The following is a 22,332-nucleotide window of genomic DNA, read 5'->3' on the forward strand; positions in this document are numbered from 1 at the left end:
TTCCAGATCAACATACTGTCCAATTATCTGCCTAGCTGTAAATAAGTGGATGCCAAGGGGTTGTGAAAAGTTAGGATTAGTTGTATGGTTTTGTCTATGGCTGTTTTGTGAAAGTGACATCAATTGTTGGGTGCAGTTGCACTAGACAGATGAGCAGGCTGCTGGACACACGGTTCAGCACTTCACCCTTTTGTGATAAAGCACTTTCACTCCCATTCTGTTGTGCCAGACACACGAGCGTGTTATCTAAGAATGGGCTGAGGTCCCACGAATGTGAGTGCACATTTGGTTTGAGTGAAGGGACACTGAGAGCCTTAGCAAAGGTCTAGGATCTGTTTGTAAAAGTGCATGTCATGTTATCTATGCCCCCTTCCCTTGTCCCACCATTGGCACTCCCTTTTACACAGAGTCAGGACATTTATCTCCCACAATGCACACTGTCTCACACATGCACGCACACCACCCAAAACCACTCACAGTCCACCCAGATGGTGCACACACACCCAGCTGGGGTGATTTAATAGATCTCATGATAGTATGATGAAATAATTATATATAAATGAATAAATTAACAGTTAGAAGACCATACCAATGGTTTGTATGGTGTAGCCCATTTACCACAGATCAAATATACATTACATTACATCTATTCTGCAAGTCATGCGGGGCTGTAGTCATTTAATCATATTTTTCTGTTGTTAGGTATCCAATGAGTTTCCATTCATATCGTATGGTGTGAAACTATTAGTGGATTCTTGAAACTTGCCTTAGTAGTGCAATCCTTCAAGTGAACATCAAGTCTACATTAATTGTTGTCAAATCCCATTGGGAGGTAATGCAGTGCAAACTTTTCAAATCAAGCTGCTCTGATATTGCATCACCATACAGAGATTATGTAACACTGACAAAAATGAATGTTGACTTGATGCTCACTGGGATAGATTGCATGAATCAGAAAAGTTTCCGAAGCTGTGTAGTCACTTCCAATCTGTGCTAAAATGAAAAGAAACCAATGCTTACAAGGAGAAGTGGGGAAAATACATTTAACCTCTACAGTGTTCAATAAACACAATGGCTGCATAATTTACAGTGGTAAATGTAACTAATTACGTTTACTCAATTACAATATTTAGGAACAATGTTGAGGTACTTGTGCTTTACTTGAGTATTTTCCATTTTATGTTCTACCCCACCCCCATTTCAGAGGGGAATACTGCACTTTTTACTCCACTACATATATTGTACAGCTTTAGTTACATTGCAGATTAAGATTATTAATGCAAAATATAATGAGTTAAAAAAAAACAAGATGTGTTAGAATATGTTAAGCTCCCTTGCAGCACATAAAGTAGTTAGAATTAGCCCCACCTTTACCAGCTGCAATATTAGTGATGCTTATAGCCTACATTAATGCATCAATAGTATAATAAGACTTTTGTACTTTTACTTATGCACTTTTACTTACGTGTTGAAGTCTACCGTCTTCCAGCACTGATAATTTGTAATTGCAAGAGAAACTATGCCACCAGAGTTAGCTTAAAATGGTAAATTACAGTAACTTCAACCATTAATGAAGTTTTAAAAAGTAGTCTATGGATTTTTAGTGTCACGATTAATCGAAACTGTCAGTTTTCAAACGTTGGAGGTTTTTACGTGATGTTTCAACACATACTTGGTGGCGTAAATCGGTTAATATGTGATATAAATTGGAGGCGGTGACAGCAAATTTCATTGTCCGAGGTTTGACGGATTGATGGCCGATTGTCCAATAGGATTGAAGTCGATGACTTCACCAGCCAATGAGAAGTGAGATTCAGAGCTGGTACCGCCCCCCTACATAATTAAATCCACACCAGCGTGGTGGTGGTGGTGGAAGTGTTTGGAGTTTGCGTTGAAACAAGAACGCGGAGGGCCAAAGAAACTGTGACCACCTCGAAACCTTGTAGGCCACCAAAACACGCTCCAGCCCGAAGAAGTACAATGAAATATACTTCAAGGTTTGCTCAGAAGACGTAGGAGTTGACGTTAAAGTGACTTTTTGAAACTGGAATTGCTTCCTTGTTCGACAACAGGGTGAAATATCTCAACATCCTCACAAAGAAACTTTGCTTGCTAGGCTGCTAACTCGCACACAAGCCAGAAAAAAAGTATGATCACCGCCGAAGATTAGAACACAAGCTGTTAGTCACGTCTCATCTGTCGAGCTACGTGTTGCTGGTAGTTGTATTTGACTTGGAAATGATTAATTGTATGAGTCAAGCCCGACTTTTGTAACGGTTTTGAGTAGTCATCATCACCAGAGGAGGAAGAGTTGCAGCTGGTAACTTAGCCAGCCATTACCAGTGTTTCCACAGAGCGCCCCCACAGCTCTCTCAGGCAGGACATCCACTGCTAATTTCCAGTCAGTGAGAAGCTGAGTGCTCCCAGGTTTGTTACGGCAAACATGTCGGGCCGAAGTGGAGTTGGACAGACCCGGGGAGCTGCTTTGGGTCCACAGCCCCTCAAGGCCACCATCCCATATCAGCTGGCAAGCAAACCTCGATCAAACCGGAGAGATGGAAAGTCAGGTATGAGCCTAACACCTGCCACACTTTATGGATCATACAGCTATTTTCTCTGGATAAATATGTATAGGCTTAAATGTGATGTCATGATAGAAAATGTAAAAAAAAAAATAGACACTGTGGACTACATAAATACAGCCTTACATGGTTTCACACCAGCTATATCCACTTCTGGGTTTACTACTAAAATACTTTAAGTTATTCAGACTTGAAATAGATGATCAAGTAAAGCCCTACTCAAACGTGTAGTAATGTGTTGTCATAAACTATTGTCAACATGGAAGTCAGTACATTCCAAAACAAATTTATCAACTGACAACCACTTATCAACTATTCATTCATTGTTAGAGCTGTCTGTTGTATTGTTTTCTATGTAGATTTAGCTGTGTCTATTAAATTAATGCATTTGTCTATCATACTGTCATACATACAAGAAATGAAATGGACGTAAATAATATGACAATGTATGGAAATATAGTAATGCAGATGATACAACCTAGCAGATATTACTCTATAGATATGATTATGGCTTCCACAAAAGCATATTTTCAATATGAATAAATCTGTCAAATACCATGTCGGTTTATCGATGAATCTTTTGGACTATGAAATATAAGGATATAAGTTGTCAGAGCCCTAGGTGATGGTTCCAGGTTTCTGGCTCTGAACCCAAAGATATTCACTTTACAGTCATAACAGACAAATAGAACAGGAAATCCTCATATTTGAGAGGCTGGAAATGTTCTTGCGATTTATCTTTTGTAAAAAACAACCTAACTATTAATCTATTTTCAGAATGGTTGCAGATGAATTTCACATCCCATTTTAGCTAAAGATGTTGTTAGTGGTGGTACAAATTAGCTTAAAGCTTGTTCATATTACATATAGCACTTTTTAAGAGCAATATGTGTTTTCTGATTATGTAGGTGTAAATAACAGTTTATTAAGTGTAAGAGCTCAAAGCTATGTTGACTCAAAATTCAACAGTTCTTTTACTAAGTGATGAAGACAAAAAAATCAAAGATAATTTTAACCTCTTGCTACATGTAAAATGAAAAGTTGCCTCTGATACTGACAGCTGGAAAGACCAAATCGCAACAGCTGAGCTCTGGCATGAGGCGGACGATGTCTCTCGACGCCATCATCGGACCGTACCTGCAGGGACACTGGCCGAAAGAACCAGAGGGCCAGAGCAGCCTCTCTCGAAAGGACAAATCCACTCAGGTCAGCTCCAGATGAAAAGTGTACCTGGGTGAACATAATAATGCTGGCAAGTTTGAATCAAAGCTGTTTTCTCACAAAGAAATGAATAGAATGTAGAACTTTACAATTGATTTTTGTCAGATTTTACTGAACATAACTTTAAAAAAAAAAAAAAAATTATTTTAATGGTGTCTGTTGGAAGATTAGTTTGCACTTTTGCAGAGAAGGAAGTTGCTACGAGATGGTGGGAGGGAGGGACTATCTGGTGCTTGCATAGCCATTACAGAGTGAGAACCACAGCCATGAGAACAGTCCCTGAAGTCAGCTGACGAGGCCGTTTTGGCTGCACCCATCCTCTCTGCTCTGTGTGCAGGCACTCGCCACTGCTCTTTGGTTGCCCACATCCTCCCCCCCTCTTTGTTTTTCAGTTTCTCCTGCTGTTTCGCTCTTCTACAAGTGTGAAAAGATCGTCTGTGGGTGTGGATGATGTGTTGTGGCTGCAGATCAGCCTTTGAGCATGAAAAGCTGATCTGTGCTCAGTGTGAAACTATCTGTAAAATATGGTTGAAGTCTTGTAATAATATGCGACTTCAATGCCACAGAATCCGGACTCAGACTTTCATATGGTTGTAACACAGCTTCAGGGCAAAGCTTAATATATACACTTATTTTATTTGTCACGTGCTATATTATTTTGAACAGTTCTTACGGCATCTGACCATATTGTGGTTTCTTCCTCCCCAGACCCCAGACTCGTGGTCAGATAACTCCCAGAGCAGGAGAGGAAGCAGCAGTCACAAACGTTCAGCATCATGGGGCAGCGCTGAGCATCTGCGAGAGGTCAATATCTGCCTTTATTGCTCAATGTGTGTGTTTGTAACACGCAGGTTTGCTAAACTGGGCATTTTTGTATCGAAAAGGGCAAGCTGTTGGGGAAAAATAGGCCTTACTCAATTATTTTGATAGAATTGAGAAACGGGCGATCAAATGACCTCATCTCTAAAGAAACTTCCCATTTCAGTTTTCACCAGAGCTTAACTCCTCATCACATCTTTTATCTCAACATCACATAATCATATTGTTACAGCTAAAAAAAAAAAAAATGCCTAAAATGTGCCTCTGAAGGGGTCTTGCAAAGTGTGTTCCATGTTTAAAGGACTTTGTCTGTGCATTTGTGTGTGTGCAAGCTTATTGACTGATAATAACCCTCTGTTCATTGCAGATTGCTAAACTAAAACAACAGCTGCAGCAGCGCAACAAACCTGCCGTCTCAGGGGGACACGACAAAGACCGCCAGCGAGGCTATACTCAGCGGAGCTGTAACCTAGGAACTACACAGGTACCGTGCCATCGTCAGCACACAAGCACACTATGCTGCTCACTTTGTACATATGTGTGTGTGTGTGTGTGTGTGTGTGTGTGTGTGTGTGTGTGTACGTGTACGTGTACGTTTCTTTTCTTTTAACAGGAAAAGTTGACAAAAGCATCTTAAAGGTTTTTACCAGTGCACCCGGTCTGTCTCCAGAGAAGTATCAGTGATTTTACAGTCATCAAACAGTGTAGCTCGTTGCAGGAAGTGAACGAAGTAAAACACTGAAGCAACAGGAAGACCACTACATCACGCTGCTTCTGCTTTTCAGAGCGAAATACGCACTTCTTCTTTTCAGCACAGCTGGTCTGCACTGTCTTGTTATGTGTTGCCTCTCTTGACTGGGCTGAGGTGGCTTCAGACCAAAGTGTGGTGGCATGACAAACCAATAAGAATGGTTACAAACCTGATTTGCAACTGAAAGTGTTTATAATATTTTAATAAGGATGTACATGCTTTGCCAGTTTTGATTATCATTGTGGAATTTGATGAATTACAGTGGCATCTCCAGCACATGTTGCTTTCAAACTTAACTTGTGAAGAATGTGTTTTGGGCACTGCATTGGAAGGCTTCAGGATTTGATTTAGTAATAACAATAATAACCTTTATTTATATAGCACTCCTCAAACAAATAATGTGGCTCACTGTGCTTCACAATGGGAGGAAACAAGAAAAACTGACAAGCACTGTGTAAAAACAGCAAGTGTTGGATCTGTTGCTCCTCAGGACTACTGCAGCCTAAATTCCATTTCACTTGTTGATGTGTCCTCAGACTCAGCCAATTCCCATCCCCCTCGCTCCCTTGTCTACACTGGTCCCCCGACTGCGCTGCAGCGTGGAGGGCCTCAACCAGGAGCTGGAAGGCATGTTCATCTGCCAGCCCCCGCATCCTCAGCACAGGGTAACTGCTACTCACGCTCCACACAGCATACACACAGAGAAAGAATTGTTTAACTTATAAACAGAGGAAAGTTTTTTTTTTTTCGATATTCCTAAAAAGTAATATGTAGCTAGTGTTAATAACGCTGAGTAAAAACTGTTGTTTCCTGCCCATCAGCTCCTTGAGGTTCCAGATGGTCACCGGGCTCCGGTCCCGCCGCAGGGCTGCAGCAGTGGTTCTCAGAGTGACCCCGCCACCACACCCATGTCATCATCCTCTACCTCCCCCTCCCCCTCCCCCTCCCCCAACTACATCTCCACCTCCTCGCCTAACGCTGAAGACGTTCCTCTGGACCTGCACCAAGGTTAGTTTGTCAGCACAAAGTGTCAATCAGTGCATTTTCTCTTATGTATAAGCAGGTTTGTTGATGGTTTCTGTTTGATATCATATCATAATTCTAAATGAGTTGAAAGAAAAACATTTTTTTCTCACCACTGTTGGGGAAGGTGCTTTGTGACTTAACAGGAAGACAATATGTCTTGCTTTACTAGTGTGAATTAGGCTGAGATGTTTTTGCATTTTTTTATTTAGCACAAAGAGTGGTGTATTTATTGGTTTTTGGCTACATGGATAATACATGTAGTTTCCATCTTCTCTACAAATGGTGCCTTTTTACATGCATCACATCAGAAGTTCTTAACTAAAGCCCAATGTCAATATGTAACTTTGATATTAGTATTAAAATGGAGAGAAGTCGTATAACAAAAAGGTGAGTCAACTGCTGTGTGATCACACCTGCTGCAGCCACTCAAGATGTAGCCTAAAATCAAAAACTATATTCAGGCACAGGTTTATTTATCTTCAGTTCTATGGTGGCTTGTGTGTTAAACGCACAGTTATGAGGAATTGTGCTACATTTACCCTCTTACAAATCAGACTGAACAGACATAATGAGGCAGATAAAGACACATTTTCTGATGTATATTTTCCTCAGAGGGACATGACAGAGTTAGAATATCTTTGTTTATGTTGCCTTCAATCTTATTGGTGTAAGAGTGGCAGTTGCTGTAGCGCGTTGTCTTCCGGATCTTCTAGTTTTTTGTCATTTTCTTCCATCTTATTTTGCTTTTAAGACCAGCGCTTAAACAGGTCAGTTTCTCTCTTCCTTGTGCACGCTTCACCAGTCGTTTTTCACAAGTTCAAACAAAGTTGTAAATTAAATGTACAGGTTACATCCTCTTCAATCGTGCTGTTATGTGCTTATTTTCATTGTGAAACTAAACATTTAACCACATGCAAAATATAGCTCGTATTTCTGGTAGTATATCAAGACAGACTGTTAAACTATAAGGACAATTACTGGCTCTATCTTAGCCGTGCAAAACTGTAACATTGAAACCATTGATTAATTTTTATACTTAAAATGATCTTGAACCTTTTGAACAAAACAAAAATTGTCCTTTTAATACTGGTGACAAAATTCATGATCATAATGCTCAGAAACTCCAGTTTACTAACAATTAATACTAACATTGATATTAGTTTCTACAACAGTTGAGATGAACTTAGCTAATTTATTTCATATACTGAGAACAATTATTATAACTGTCTTTATAAGACGTGCACACATTGACGTATCACCCCTTTTCTCCTTGTTCAGGTTTAATAGACGGTGCAGAGATGTGCGTCCTGTCACCGTTCTCCTCCCAGAATGAGGCTGACCTCTCCCTGCCTCTGCTGATCTCCTCTTCGCCAGGGCCCAACAAAAGTTGCTGCTTCCAGAGAGAACCTCCAGAGGGCTGTGAAAAGGTCAGAGTGTGGGAGGAGACCAGGTACGGGTACAGGTTTTTATTGTTTTGTGTCCGAACATAATAAACGACCTCTGCCTCATCTTGCTTTGCACCTCACCTTCAGTAGTTACACAAATTACCTCTACACTGAGAAATCTCCATTATTGTGATTGATTAGACAAATACTGTATATGTAATGTATCAGTTCCAACTGAGGCAGTGTGTGGATGCCCTCTGGTGGTGGCTACTTACCTGTTTGTTTTTCAATGTGGCCACATAAGTTATTTACCCTTAATATGGACACCAGTCTGTCAGAACAAGTTTGGTTAAAGTTGGGCATTTAAAAAATTTTTTTTTTTTTTTTAAGTTAAAGTTTTGAGATGTTTAACTTTGCCTTATACTTGATTACAAATTTATTTAATTTATTTGTGATCTGTATGTTTACCCTTCCAATAATCCAGCCTCCTCCCTCACAGTCAAGTCGTCAATTCTTCTGTCTTTTTAAACCCATCGTGTGAAATTTGGTTGCAAGACTTCTTGTAAGTGCAGCTATAGTTGCAATACAATACTGGTTATGATTTTAGTTGTAGGTTAGTAGTTTAAAGTGTGTTACAATCTGGGCTAGATTAAAGCTTGGCACACCTCTTATTAGTTTATTTGTAGGGGACAATATAGTTACTGTTGAACATGTGCATGTATATAATCAGACCTCAGTTCTACCACTCGCACGTTGATGGATATTAGTTTGGTCTTACATTGCCGCTTCTCTCATTTTGTAGCACTCCACGCCAATCAAAGCCGGCCCTCATCTCCTCCTGCCCAGACCCCAACAAGGTAAACTTTACCCCCTATGGGGGCTCAGCCTTCTGCCCCGTCAGCCTCCTGAAGCCCCTGCTGCCCTCCATGGAACTGTTGTTCCGCAGCCTTGCCGTCTCCCCAGCAGGCAGCTGCTTGAGCCAGGGAACAGGCTCCTGCCAGGCAACCTCGTCTGGCAACCGGGCGGCGGCGGCTGCTGCTGCTGCTCCAGAGGCTCCTGCCAACAGCACTGCCGCCGCCGCTGCCGTCATGGGAGAAAACTCTGGGGAGGGCCTCGCTTTCTGATCTCAGCTGCAGATCTTTTCTGTGGAAATGAATGTGCATAATGCAAATCTTTCAGTGTTCTGGGATGGATTTGCTTTGTTGCTTTATTTTTTAGGAAAGGTTCATTCCTTTTCTACACAGGTATAAAATAACCTTATTTTAAAAAAAACTAATAATATTGACAGAAAAGAGTTAGTATCATACTCACACACGATCCAAAGGATTTGCTTTATACGTTAGTAGTTTTGGGTTTTCAGGCATTGTGACGTCTCCTAAATTAAGACCTTTTTGGTTGTTACATTTAATTATCCAAAGATTTATTTTTGGCCAAACCCGAGTGTGGGAGACGTGGCAGTCGGATGACAGGACTGCTCACTTCTTCTACTCTTATCTTCATCTGAGATGTGATTTGTTGGATGACTGACCCCAAACTGCTGCACAGATTATTCTGTTTCCCCAAAGAAGCCATGTCACAGACTTTATTATTTGATACTGGTTTTTAAACTCTTGACTGCAGCGTGTCATCTCTGTCCAAAACGTTAGGAGTCTGGGTTAAGTAAGACAAACCCTTCTTGGATAAGTTTGGTTGTTTTGTTTTTTTTAAGGATTCAAAGATATTTATCTGCAGTTCTCAATTCTTTTTATCTAACTTGACCCTGCAGCTGTTGCTGGTGTACAAAGCATGACAAATCAGTGGGGTACTTTTTTTATTTACCTGATTTAAAAATGAATAAATAAATACAATGAAATCACATTTTGATTATTGTAGACTGAAGGGAATATTCTAGTCGTTGGACTTGGGTAGCATCAATACCTAAAGGCTTCAGCTCATGCATTCCTGCTTTAAAAGTTGTACAGATATTTTTTGTTGTTGTTGTTGTTGTCTTGTTTACTTGCAAAAAAAAGTAAGTTGTGCACGTGTTAATGGATCAAAACCTGTTATTCCTCGATATTCTAAATGTGTGCTTGATGGTATGTTTATAGTTTTAAGGTTTTGCAGCCTAGTTGACTACCTAACCAGTTTTAGTGGTGTAGATTTGTCATCCTAAATGTTTCTCTGAAGATGTTCTCTTTCTTCTGCCAAGCTGACAAGTTGATGTTCATATAGTTTTATTTCTGGTAGACATGTTTGCACAAAATGAACTGCTACTATTGAGTCGCAATTCTTATTTTTATATTCACTTTTTGTACTTCATTGTAAATTTAAGAGTAGTAATGTGTATTTTCTACACCTTTTTCAATTACCTGCAACATAAGCTAAAAAAAAAAAAGTTACTTTTAGTTTTGTTTCTTCTGTCGGTATAATTGAGGCAGGTGTTACATGAGATATTGTATCAGGTGGATTTTTTTATGCACTTCCAAGAGAGGATGTTATGAGGAGGAACGTATGTAAATCCTTGGTTTATTGTTTCTGACAGGAGTTTTGTTTGTGTGTGCACGTGGATGGAAAGTTAACTAGTCTGGGTGTTTGACTAACTTCTACTAGTTTTAGTATCCTGGTGAAATGCTGATGCATTTAAACATCGTCTGTTTCCAAATAAGCCTCAATGTCAATGTTTAATGAGTCGGTGTGGATGCTGGGGATGTGCTGTTATCTCAGGTTCTGTGTTCTGTCCACATAAATATATGAATGATAACGTGTTGACTTTGTGATTATTAATTGCCCTGGTCTGAATTTCCAGCATCTGCAGTGATTGGTCTGATTTGGGTCATGGTGAAATCAGCTTTAGAAAAAGAAGATGAAAACGTATACCAGATATGCAGGGTGTGCAGTTTTTGCAGCATTGCCTTCTCACATAGTTACATCAACAGAGTGGGTGTGCAAGTTTATGTAGTTAAACCATGACATTTAAGACTGAACAGTCTGTCAGTAAGAACTTACTCTCATTTGCCAATGTGACAATTTATGACACTGTTTGAATTGTCTCTTCCCCTTGTCCCAGCTCAGATTTTGCAAATCTTCAGGAAAGTCCTCCTTAAAGTGGAGCAGTCACAGTGAAAAATGATCATGTTTGCCCTGATGGGACTGAAATGCTTTGCATGTAAATAGTGGCTGAGCAGATCTCATCTTTCCCTCACAATGCAGATTCAATCTTGTAATTTTGAAAAATTTCCTTAACCGCCAAACCTTTTTTAATTTTTAAATTTTATCTCAACATTTTAAATTAGAGGATAAGCTCGTGTTGCACTGTCTTGTTCTCGTAGAGGTCCTCAGACACAAAGATGTGCAGATGAACAGACAATAAAATGACTAAATGAATAAAAATGGTCCTGGTGGGGAAAGAAACTGATTCTGAAGCTTTCAATTGTATCACATGATCTTCCTCAGTAGATTGAGATTTCCCAGTTGTCAAAGACTCGTTCATGTTAAAATTCACATATTCAAGCTTTTAAGCCAACATAAATGAGAAGGAGCTTATGTTTTTATCTCATGAGGTTTAAATTGATCTAAATGATCTCTTTCTATATTCTGAAATACAGAGGGTTTTTAATCACCATTTAATTTGTGGTGTGTTTGATAATGAAGATCTTTAACTTGAGGACGGGAAAAGTTTTCTTGTAGAGCTGCACCTGCTGCCCCACACATGGTATAGGCTACAGTCCAGCAGGGTACAGATGTGCAGCTGTTGTCGTCTCATTGTGGGATTGGCTGACAGTAAAGGAGGTGGTGTGCACTTCAGTGTACATTCAGGCCTGTAGGAAACGGTGAGATCCTCCGAGGCAGCGCGCAGTTTGCCCGCAGATATTCGCTTTTACGGACCCTTGTCAGCGGGAGGATTGTCCACTATGTCGTCTATGTTGAGACTCGTCGCCAAACAGCTCAAGAGCCACCCAGCTGTAAGTCCTGAACGCTGTATTTTTTTTGTTATAATCTGTGAACGACCCGGTGACATTGAAATGTGCCTTTCTCAAGCGGCGGGAGGACGAGGTGTGTAGGCGCGCTCCTGTTCCCCCCAGATCTCCTAAATTAGCTTGTCCGATGTGTTATTACCTATTAATGCACTGAAATAACATTTATTTAAAAAAAAAAAAAAAAAAAAACAATCCGTGCGACGATTGGGATGACAGACAAAATGAAAGATATATATCACAGTATGCGGCATATTCATCTGATGTCAGATTCCTCGACAGCTCTAGCCAGAGATTTCAGACAAATGGACGATAATTTACAACGATACGACTAATTTCCATTTCCAAATCCCCTCTTTATTTTCTCATCCCTCTATTCCTGTTATCACCCTCCCTCCGGTAACGGTGCATAGCGTAGTATTTGCTCCGCCGCCCTCTGAGCTTCACAGCAGCTTCCTTTGGCAGCAAAATGAATCCACCTGCAATGATGCGGCAGGAAACATTCATACAGAGGACAATACTGTAATATAATAATGTCGTTATAAAGGTCGAAGGGAAAGATCTGCTGGCAAACACGCGCGCGCTTCTCCCCACGAGATGACTGTATGTTCACAGCCATGCGTGTAGGTCGCTGCAGCACGTACAGCATTGTATAGGCTCCATACTGGAATGACTCCAGGCCAAATGCATGTGGAGTGTACTGTTAATCAGAGGGCGACAGGGTGAAACAGTTATTAATAGACCACTGGGTAGACATGTTTTTGCCCCCTGCCACACAGTGTGAACCTTCATTTATGTGAAACAATGTAGTGTCTTAACTCATATACTACTGTCACTTAACATTGGGGAAATATGACACAGATAAATATGGAAAGCCAATGTTTTTTTTTGTTGTTTTTTAATGCTGTGAAGTCTTATGATATCCCATATCAGCCTATATGATTTTATACAGTGGGCTCCAAAAGTCTGAGACCACTTTCCCATTTAGGGAAAGGGAAAGTGGTCTCAGACATCTTGACCCTACTGTATTTATATGAACTAATGTGAACAACAGCAGATGTTTGTTGTCTTGACATAAAATCATTTCAGACATTTTGTTCTTTGCCCACCAGCTGATCCCCCTCTTCATCTTCATCGGTGGGGGTGTAACCATGAGCGCCACGTACTTGTGTCGGCTGGCTCTGAAAAATCCTGATGTCTCGTAAGTACCAGTGAGATATCTGAGACGGTATGAATTGTTAGAATAAAAAGGACATTCTTGTTGTGTATCTATTTTTTTTCTTTTTTCACTTCAGCACATACTGTAAATGTTTCTTGAACCTCACTGTATGTGTATTACATGTTGCATGAGAAACATCAATAATCTCAAGGATACTTTGTCATATTAAAGAATTTTCTTCTTCTCTTGCGCCCAGATGGGACCGCAAGAACAACCCTGAGCCCTGGAACAAACTGGAGCCCAATCAGCAGTACAAAGTAACGACTCTCTGAACATTACACTTAAATTCTTTTTACACCAATTTGTGTAACACGTTGATTATTTTGTTTTGTGTTCATATTTCTTTGTATTGCTGCTTGGTTAGATTTAGAGCAAAAACCTATGTCTATAAAGGACAAGCCATATCTTTTCTGTTATCCTGCATCAAAGTCCATATTGCCTTCCTCATACTGATTGTGTACATTTGTGTGTGTGTGTGTGTGTGTGTGTGTGTGTGTGTCTGTGTCTCCAGCTTTTCACAGTTAACATGGACTACTCCAAGCTGAAGAAGGACAGGCCTGATTTCTAAGTCACCGTGTCATTGCACTTCTGTCTCTGACGATGTGAAGAGCCTTTGCACTTTCTGCCAAATATAAAATAAACCCATGACACTGAATGAAGGTTGTATCACACTGCTTGCTACACTCATTCAGTCAGTTAATTTCCAGTGTGAAGGGGGGAAGGGATCATTCACTTTATCGACGACTGTATGAATAAAGCAGGCAACCACCTGTTTTACTAATTTATGAATTTATTTTTGACTTTGTTGTATCATTAAAACCATTTCAATCACACCTCTAACTTGCATCTGTATGGTATTTTGAGACCATTATTATAAAATCAAGTGGCATGGAAGGTGTCATTTGATGTTCTTCTCATGTAACGTATTCAAAGCAAACATGCAAACATCGTTTGAATGTCTGCTTTTCCACTACTTTCACCTAGTTCTTAAACAAAACCACTGTCAACCACTATATCTTCAACATGATTTTAAATTATAAGATCACTATCTGTACCTGACTTTTGGAAAGGGATTGGTAGTTAAATGCTGATAAATAATTAGTCTTTTATCTTTAGTAAAATCATAAAAAAGTATTTTAAAATGTTACTGGCAGGAAACCCAAGGAACAAATTTCGGCTTTTCAGAAAGACAGATAAAACAAGACCTCTTTGAGAAATAGCAGTGAGTGGTGAAAGGTAGTGAATCAGTAACCCAGGCCAGGCAGTAGGAGCAGGTCCTCTATACAGTTAAACAGAAATGAAGAGCACATGTAAAATATAATGTTGAGTAAGCATGTGAGCCAATAAGCCCCTAGGTCAGGGAACGTACACTAATTTTTCATCATGCATTGAGATATTTCAGTCTGAAATATCCATTGGTGGTGGAGAGAAGCAGAAGCACATGACTGAAAAACTATACCTTGATTTCATGAGATTATTGTTGTCATGGATGTCAGTGGTAGCACAGCAAGTCAGATGAGGTGACCACCACTGGCTGATTCTGTGGATGATAAATCTTTTTGATGATGATCTCTCTTTTTAAAATATAAAACATTAGATTTCATAAAGATTTCTCATTAACCACATCAAATTTATTAATACAAAATGTTCCTTTAAAGATAATAAAAAATTTTCCCAATTAATGTTTATTTAATTTCCAGTAGCTGTTGTTCTTTTTGTGGCCAGCAGTGTAATGTTACACTAACCAATAGATAAATTCTATTACCTGCAGGGACACTATGTTACTATGAGCAACTTTTATTTGACTGAATCTTATTATTTTTCTCTTGTAGTTTTATAAACATAAAATGGATATGGCTTTCAAAATCAATATTGATAATCAAGAACTCATCATCAGTCATTCACTGCAAAATCTTAAAAATGAAAAGATTTGACACATACACCCTTTGGATTTTTCTTTTTCTATTGTCATTGTGTCTTAAATGTTATTATGTGTTTGTTTGTAAACGTAGGTCGATTCTACACATGCCAACAAACAAAGAGGTAAAGAATTGACTTAAAAACAATGTTTTCAAAAGACTCAGCAACAAGATATATACTTTCATAACACTGAACTCCGTGTTTTCCCTGGATTCACCAGCTGGTGGCGGTAATGAGCTGAAGAGGAAAAATATCTTCTCGCGAGGTTTCACTTGAAAATAACGCGGGACAGTACGAGGTATGAATCCGTTGAGCTGGACAACATTAGACAGAAAATAGAGGATAAATAACGTTTAATTAGATAAAACCGGTAATAAATGACCCTGACCTTGGTTTGGCTCCGCTTGTTGGACTCAGTGCTGTTCGGCAAAATCGACTTATTTATCAAAAGCCGCAATTTAACACGGTAAACGCTACTGTTTTACTGTTAGTTAACGTTTGTTAGCTAACATCAGCTAACCAGCTGACTAACAGCTACTCTGTCTCTAAATGGATCATACGGAGGATTTATCTGCTCGGGTCCTGCTGAAAAATATCCTCAGCACCGAGCCACCAAGGACCCCCATCACCCGCAGGTAGCACTTCTGTCTTTACTGTTTAAGTTTTTCTGGTAAAGTACTCAGTCAAATGATCGGTGTTTCATATCTCGACCTGGTATGTAAGCAGTAAGTTAATTAAATCTGTGCTGAATGTGTAACTGCCAAACTTGAATTAAACTGAGAAAAACTATGGAGACGAATTAAAAATACTTTAACACACCTGACACAGGAGGTGGAGCACTATTAAGACAAGGTGCCACAGAAATTCTTGATTTTTAGGTTGTTACAAATGAGTCTCAATTCATTTCGTGCTGTCTTGTTTCAAGTGCCTCCAAAGTTCAGAGTACCAGCGGGACCCGACGCAGCAATAGACTGAGCAAGAAAGATGCTGGAGCCCGAACCCCACAGGACATTCTGAGGCGCAGCTTGAAACATAAAATGCGTGAGGTGAGGAAGAAGGGAAGAATATATGGTGATAATGAACATGTTGAGTCTAATAAAGCTGATTTATCTACCTTACTTCCAGAGTATAACCAGGAAATCCCTGCCGGCTACTACAAGGAAGACTGCCTCGTTCGTGCTCAGAAAGGCTAACACGCCTGGCCCAGCCTCAGTGCTGTTTGATGATGGAGACACACCAAGACATATACTCAGGAACATCCTGAGGACAGGTATGTGCGTTTGCCAGACTTTCTTCACACATCATGCTGCAGCTGTTTGTTGTCCTTTTAAGCATGTCCTTTATCATGTAATTCAGAACCTGTGAGGTCCCCAGTGGTTCATGACAAAGCTGTGTCAGAAGGGCCACAGCTGCCTTCAGCCAACTCCAGCATCACCAGCAAGCGTCCAAGGTGAGCATGTATTCCACAGAGTTTTAATACCTGCATTAGTAGTTAGTTATGAGGAATTGACTTCTTGTATCATTGTGGGGCTTTAACAAAATTCCACTTTACTGGCAAACTCTCCAGCAATGTTGGCTGTTTGTATGCAAATGGGTAAATTATGATGAGTTTATATTTTCTTGACTTTCAGTATGGAGCTCTCTGGACTGGATCTGCCTGATTTAACTATTGGCAATACACTAAGCACTGGAAAGGGACTGAGCAGAAAGAGACCTCGTCGGAGCCTTAATGTAACAGCTTTTGAAAAACGACTTAAAGATGGAAAAGGTAAGGTCAAAGTCACTACTGATAGGGCTCCAATAATTGAACATGATTGTATAAGATTCTTTAACTGTTTGTTCCTGTAAAGTCATTCTTTTACTATAGGGCAACATGGAGTGTTGCTGCTGTAGCTGCTGCTACAAGAATGGGAAGCTTGTGTTTGGAAACATTTGAGCTGTATCAATGAACAGTTAACATGTATGTTTTACTGATTAGCTGACAGATGCTTATGTTTACAGATGTTGAAGAGGAAAATGAAGAATCAATAAGTGAACAGTCATCACTTTCTTTGTCAAGGTAAACACATATAAAATGGTGACTCTGATCAGGCATTGTCCGATTTGCAGTGAGTGACGTCAATAAGCAAATCTATTTTTGTGATTTCACAACAGTTAGACAATAACAATGTTAACAAGTGAATAACTCATTACTATAAGGTCTGCCCAATCTGTTTTGCAGTTCTACTTCTTTGAGTCTAAAAACGCCCTTTGTGGATGTTCAGACTGAGAAAAGGGGCTTGCAGAGAAAAGTTTCCAACCGTCGAAAAATCACAGAGGAAGAATTTGGAGCTGCTGTAAATAGATGGCAGATGGGAAATGATCATGGTGATTATAATACTCTACTTACCAAACCTTTTTTTCCATTTGTGATAATATGTATTACAGGCTGACAAGAGCACAAATTATTCTGTGAGGTGTCAAAAATAATAACAAATACCCATATACTGAGACTGAACAGCAGTGATACAACCCAATGATATAAAACAAGGAAGAGCAAGCTATTACCAGCACAGCTGTGACTGATGATTGTGTTTTTATGTAAAACTGACAAAAGCAATTAATTCATTATACTTAATGCAAATTACAAATTTTACTGATTGATTAATTGATTCATTGACAGTTTCAACAGTTTCAACACCTGGCCACTTTATACTTCAAAGTGACCCACCCTAGCTAGCAGCTGGGAGGAAGCAGAGGTAGCTTGTTGCTTTTTGGAAGGGAGGAGCAAATACTGTAATATACTGTACATTAAAAGAACTGTGTGTTACCTGCAGCTGCTGTGTTCAGAGTTGCTGTTAATGCTCTTATTTCCCTCATGGTTATCTCCCCCTCCCCTCACCCAGGAGTGAGCAGCGTTGCCCCAGTGCAGCAAGGTCTCCAAGAGACCACCTACTCTGACGGCTTCACCCTGGGCCTAAGCGAACTCAGTGAACCTGATATCACAACTGACGTTGTCAACTGTAACACGGCCCTCTACACCCAGCCCGATTCCATGGCCTCCAGCTTTCACAATGTTGCAACGCAGGACAAACCCACAGTGATGGCTTCTCGGCTTCAGAGACAGATGAGAGACATAACGCAGATGGAAGCAGAGCAGAGCAAGCTGGGGAAAGACAAGTCAATGTATGTATTTCCAACTGAGGAGGAGGTTATGGCACAACCTCAGAATGAAGAATGTGCTTCTGAGTTGCATTTGGAGAAAGCTGTGGATGCAGCCGAATGTCAAAAGGAGGAATGGAAGAGTACTGATGGTCACCCTGAATCTCAATCTTGTGTAAGCCATGATACAGCGGAGTCTGAGGAAGAGGAAAACAGAGTGGAAGCTCAAACAGAAGAGGAAGGTGCAGCTGATCCTCACAGCGAAGGGTATGTTGCAAGCAGATCTCAGTCTGAGGAAGAAGATGTTGTACCTGACTCCCAAACGGAAGGAGAAGAAGGTGGAGTTGATTCCCAGCCTAAAGAGGATGTTGCAGCCAGGTCTCAGTCTGAGGAAAAGGAGGTTACACCGGACTCTCAAACTGAAGAAGAGGAGGAAGGTGCAGCTGACTCTCAATCTGAAGTAAAAGAAGAAGGTGCAGTTGATTCTCAATCTGAGGAGGATGGTGAAGACAGGTCTCTGTCTGAGGAAGAGGGGGATGCAGAGGAAGATCACAGTGATCAAGAAGAACCTGCAGCAAGTTCTATACCTGAGGAAAATGGGGATGTGGCTGAGTCTCAGGCCGAAGATGGGCATGATGGGAAACAGGAGGAGGAAGGGGGTGAGCAGGTATCAGAACAGGTGGAACATGACTTGGAGCACATTAGTCGAAGGGCTCATCGCTCTGAGGGTGGACTCATTATGCCTGTTACAGAAGCAGACGCCACAGAGGCAGGTATGGTAAAAAAAAAAAAAAGATTTTTTATTGTGGATAATAGGGATGCAACTAAAAATGATTATTGTTCTTATTATTTTTATCTTTCAGTTTCCATTATTATTATTATTATTATTATTATTATTATTATTATTATTATAGATAACTGATGGTGAAGAAATTGCCCATGAGAAAAATCAACTTAAAGAATTTATCAATTATGAAAATTGTTCTAGAATTATTTTTGATTATTATAGATTCATTCACTAATCGCTTCATAATAGCATGGCTAATACTATGTTTTTATTGTCAGCTGACTGTTAAAAGTACTGTGAATACTGTGATGAAGTCAGACAAAAGGGTATTTTAAAGTGAGTTTTCTTATTTAAATTTTGCTGCTTGCCTGTAGGATGGTCTGAGGGCAAGTCCGAAGAACTCAGTGCCACTGATCTACACAGAAGCTTGGAAACAGGAAGCCATGAGAGCAGCCAGCCTCATGTTGGGATGCCTGACCTCGTTGAGTCTTCAACCCATGGACAGGAGGATGCTTCTTGTACAGAGGCCAAGCCGAGTGCTGATAAAGAGAACTCCTTTCATCTTCTGCAGGTGACGCATGATATTGAAGACAGCCGTCACCTGCATAATGCTTCACCTGAAGAAGCTGCTGCTGAGGACCCTGCTGAACAGGAGGAAGAATGGGAGGATGAAGAAGAAGATGGTGAAGAGACTGAGGGTCAGTTGTGTGTGTGCGTGCGTGCGTGCGTGCGTGCGTGCGTGCGTGCGTGTGTGTGTGCATGTTAATTTAAAGAAATGTTTTGTTTTCTAAACTCTTCAGAGTTCCCCTGCACGACTCCAGCATTTGTCAGAGAGAAAAGGACCTTTTTTCGCCCTGATCCTCTGGACTCGCCTTCGGTTCTTAAAAATATTCAAGCCAGGCAAGTTGCTCTTCCTGCTGCACTGGAACAACTAGTCCCTTCATTAGAAAAACATGTCCCACAGGTCCCAGGCTGATAAAACATTGTGCAGAATGTCAGATGTCAAATACAGTTTTTAAAAAAGTTAATATTAACTTGTGTTTCTCTGAAGACCAGAGTAATTAAAAGTTTATGTTACTGACAAGTTCTTTTAATGTCTGTTGTACCACCAGTAGTACAAGTGAAGCTTTACCTGCAGCTAAACCTAAGCAGGTGCGGAGGAAGAGAGCGCCAACTAAGAAAGAAGCAGGCCTTCCTAAGAACTACCTTATGGGTGTGTTCAAGCACTTTGCCAAAACAAAGGTCTCTGCCAATGTTTACCCTGCCCTAAAAGAAATGTAAGTAACCATGACTATAGATGTTTTTAGTTTAAAGAGAGTTGAACAAATTAAACAACAAAATGGATTGCGAGACAGTGTTTTGAGCCACTTATTGGAATTGAAAAGAACTGAAATCATTTCAAAGCCAGTTAGCATTTTTGATATTTTATCATTGGAATTTATAAAGTATGTCGTTGAGATAACTGATGCATGCCATAATTTTAACAGAATGGATAAATTCTTTGACCGGCTGGCGGACGACTTGGAGACGTATGCAAGTCATGCAAAGAGAAAAACCATAGACGTTGAGGATGCTGAACTTCTGTTGAAAAGGTCAGTGTGTTGTGTGCTCAAGGGAGCATGCTTGTGTTTTTAGGACAGGATTAATGACTTTTTGATCAAAATTTTTTAATGTGCCAAGAAACTCATCCCTTTAAATGGACCTATTTGACCCATTGTTAATATAAAATATTGATTAGACAAGCTTTGAAATAAAATGTCCATGAACAACCTTTAAACCATGAGTGTAGCAGTCACTTCAGGATCCACTATGCTTGTTAGATTCTAAACACAGTCCTGAGACATGAAGTAGAGATTGCATCAATTCTCAGTGAAGAAGAGCAAGAATTATAGATATGGCTGAACAGGCAAAGAACTGGCACACTAGTATTATACTGACCTCTAGATGGCAAGCTTGAGCTCCATATTTAGTCTGATAACTTCACTTGTGTTTGTGCACTCTGCAGGCAGGGTTACGTGAATGACAAGGTGCCGGTGGAAGTGCTTATTGAAAAATATCTTCGCATGGAGCAGCGCAAGCTCCTGATCCCCATTGCAACCAGTGGAAATGTTGTTATCCCTAAAAAGCGAAGGTGAATGTTTTATGTACAGCTACATTATTTTTCTGGTTTCAACTCTTTGACTGCAACATATTTTCCTTACACTGCATTTGATGGTCTCTGTTTGTAGTGCTGTTAGTCAGAATATAAAGATGTAAAATTTGTAAATATTTGTTGATATTAATTACCAAAACATCAGTTTTTGTATGTGATGTCTGTGTATCTTTCTTTCTATCGTTCTTAATTTCTATTCTGTGTTGCTGTAATATGTCAGGGTCGATTATCTGTGCAGATATTCGTTTTTTATTATCACTTAAGATTACTACAAGTATGTGCCAACTTTCTTCATTTATCTTTTGATGCATATATTTTCTGACAGCATGAAACAAAAGAGGGTGCACAGATTAGTAAAATGAATAAATGTTGAAATAAAGTTCCCTGTTGCATATCATATTTCTGTGCTTTATTTGTAGCTGTTGATGAACTGCAGTGCTCTGCCTGTGTCCACTAGATGGAGCAAATTCATAACAAGTGACTTTAGTCCTTATTGAAGTCAGTCGAACTGAAGCGAACAACTGCAGCTGTATCAATGGAAAACTTAATCAAACACGACGGTCGACATTCGAAGTTTGTTCGCACAGTTTATCACAAAAGAAAATGGCTGCGGCAAAGACCTTGGTTCTTGAACATCAGAGGATAAAGATGTATTAAAGACATTCAAGGTGAGCTGATGGATCCAGAGATTAATTCCATTCACATCTTAATTAAATTCAACCTTTAAGGGTCGATATCCGTTAATCTTGGCATGCTGTGTTAATAATCTTGGCATTAGGCAATAGCTCATCTACTCTGCTGATTAAATTAAGATAAATAGGTTTTCAGTGGTGGTAAAATTAAATCGAGGCAGTGCATCCATGTGAATGACTTATCGACATAACAGAGCTATAACTAGTTATTAATTTTCACCTCTTACAAACAGACAAGGAAGAGCTATTTCAGCTATTATGGAGTATCCATACAAGATGAACTAAACCTAGATAGATAGATATATACTATGGTTTAGAGAGGTGGTTGGCAAATAGCTTGTGGACCACATCTGACCTGCGAACACAAATATATTGACTTGGATAGTTTGCATCAAAACTTCCATAAATTCTCATCAATATACTATAGGCAACACCAGGCTATATATACAAGTCTTGTGTGAATCCCAAAAAATATGACCTGGTAAAATAATAATGATAATAATAATAAACATCTAATAGTTTGCATCTCAAACACAAATAGCCTATCATTTTTGAGTAATACATTTATTTATTTTTTGTGAAATAATTCATATCAATAAGCTGTTGAGCCTCTGTTGGCTTGTGTATATTAACTTAATACATTGCATCTGTATTCAAATATAATCCCAAACTTAAATTAAAGTA

At 39.7% G+C, this 22,332-nt stretch overlaps 3 protein-coding genes across 3 annotated transcripts; all 3 read left to right on the top strand.

Annotated features, from left to right (window-relative positions):
• The first annotated feature begins 1,876 nt into the window (after positions 1–1,876).
• On the top strand, positions 1,877–10,524 carry fam117ab (family with sequence similarity 117 member Ab). Its single transcript, XM_056366584.1, has 8 exons — positions 1,877–2,567; positions 3,643–3,788; positions 4,512–4,607; positions 4,990–5,106; positions 5,910–6,038; positions 6,195–6,381; positions 7,678–7,849; positions 8,587–10,524. Exons 1-8 carry the CDS (start codon positions 2,444–2,446, stop codon positions 8,906–8,908), a joined length of 1,293 nt encoding a protein of 430 aa, XP_056222559.1. The 5' UTR covers positions 1,877–2,443; the 3' UTR covers positions 8,909–10,524.
• A 1,010-nt stretch (positions 10,525–11,534) lies between these two features.
• Positions 11,535–13,789, top strand: ndufa4b (NDUFA4 mitochondrial complex associated b). Its single transcript, XM_056366585.1, has 4 exons — positions 11,535–11,725; positions 12,850–12,938; positions 13,153–13,213; positions 13,468–13,789. Exons 1-4 carry the CDS (start codon positions 11,675–11,677, stop codon positions 13,522–13,524), a joined length of 258 nt encoding a protein of 85 aa, XP_056222560.1. The 5' UTR covers positions 11,535–11,674; the 3' UTR covers positions 13,525–13,789.
• A 1,375-nt stretch (positions 13,790–15,164) lies between these two features.
• On the top strand, positions 15,165–21,349 carry cenpt (centromere protein T). The gene is made up of 13 exons (XM_056366192.1): positions 15,165–15,511; positions 15,802–15,922; positions 16,002–16,146; positions 16,233–16,326; positions 16,508–16,644; positions 16,878–16,935; positions 17,098–17,243; positions 17,762–18,790; positions 19,179–19,502; positions 19,605–19,704; positions 19,917–20,081; positions 20,292–20,396; positions 20,810–21,349. The coding sequence occupies exons 1-13, from the start codon at positions 15,426–15,428 to the stop codon at positions 20,937–20,939; spliced, it is 2,640 nt and encodes an 879-aa protein (XP_056222167.1). The 5' UTR covers positions 15,165–15,425; the 3' UTR covers positions 20,940–21,349.
• The last annotated feature ends 983 nt before the right edge of the window (positions 21,350–22,332 follow it).

The sequence above is a fragment of the Seriola aureovittata genome, chromosome 21 (assembly GCF_021018895.1).
Source record: "Seriola aureovittata isolate HTS-2021-v1 ecotype China chromosome 21, ASM2101889v1, whole genome shotgun sequence".
NCBI lineage: Eukaryota > Metazoa > Chordata > Actinopteri > Carangiformes > Carangidae > Seriola > Seriola aureovittata.

Excerpts from the sequence above, each read along its gene's own strand:
- fam117ab (XM_056366584.1), top strand. The coding sequence starts at position 2,444 with ATGTCGGGCCGAAGTGGAGTTGGACAGACCCGGGGAGCTGCTTTGGGT. Across the intron at positions 2,568-3,642 it reads CCGGAGAGATGGAAAGTCAG|CTGGAAAGACCAAATCGCAA; the intron begins GTATGAGCCTAA and ends TGATACTGACAG. Across the intron at positions 4,608-4,989 it reads GCGCTGAGCATCTGCGAGAG|ATTGCTAAACTAAAACAACA; the intron begins GTCAATATCTGC and ends TGTTCATTGCAG.
- ndufa4b (XM_056366585.1), top strand. The coding sequence starts at position 11,675 with ATGTCGTCTATGTTGAGACTCGTCGCCAAACAGCTCAAGAGCCACCCA. Across the intron at positions 12,939-13,152 it reads CTGAAAAATCCTGATGTCTC|ATGGGACCGCAAGAACAACC; the intron begins GTAAGTACCAGT and ends TCTTGCGCCCAG. Across the intron at positions 13,214-13,467 it reads AGCCCAATCAGCAGTACAAA|CTTTTCACAGTTAACATGGA; the intron begins GTAACGACTCTC and ends CTGTGTCTCCAG.
- cenpt (XM_056366192.1), top strand. The coding sequence starts at position 15,426 with ATGGATCATACGGAGGATTTATCTGCTCGGGTCCTGCTGAAAAATATC. Across the intron at positions 16,645-16,877 it reads ACGACTTAAAGATGGAAAAG|ATGTTGAAGAGGAAAATGAA; the intron begins GTAAGGTCAAAG and ends TTATGTTTACAG. Across the intron at positions 20,082-20,291 it reads TACCCTGCCCTAAAAGAAAT|AATGGATAAATTCTTTGACC; the intron begins GTAAGTAACCAT and ends TAATTTTAACAG.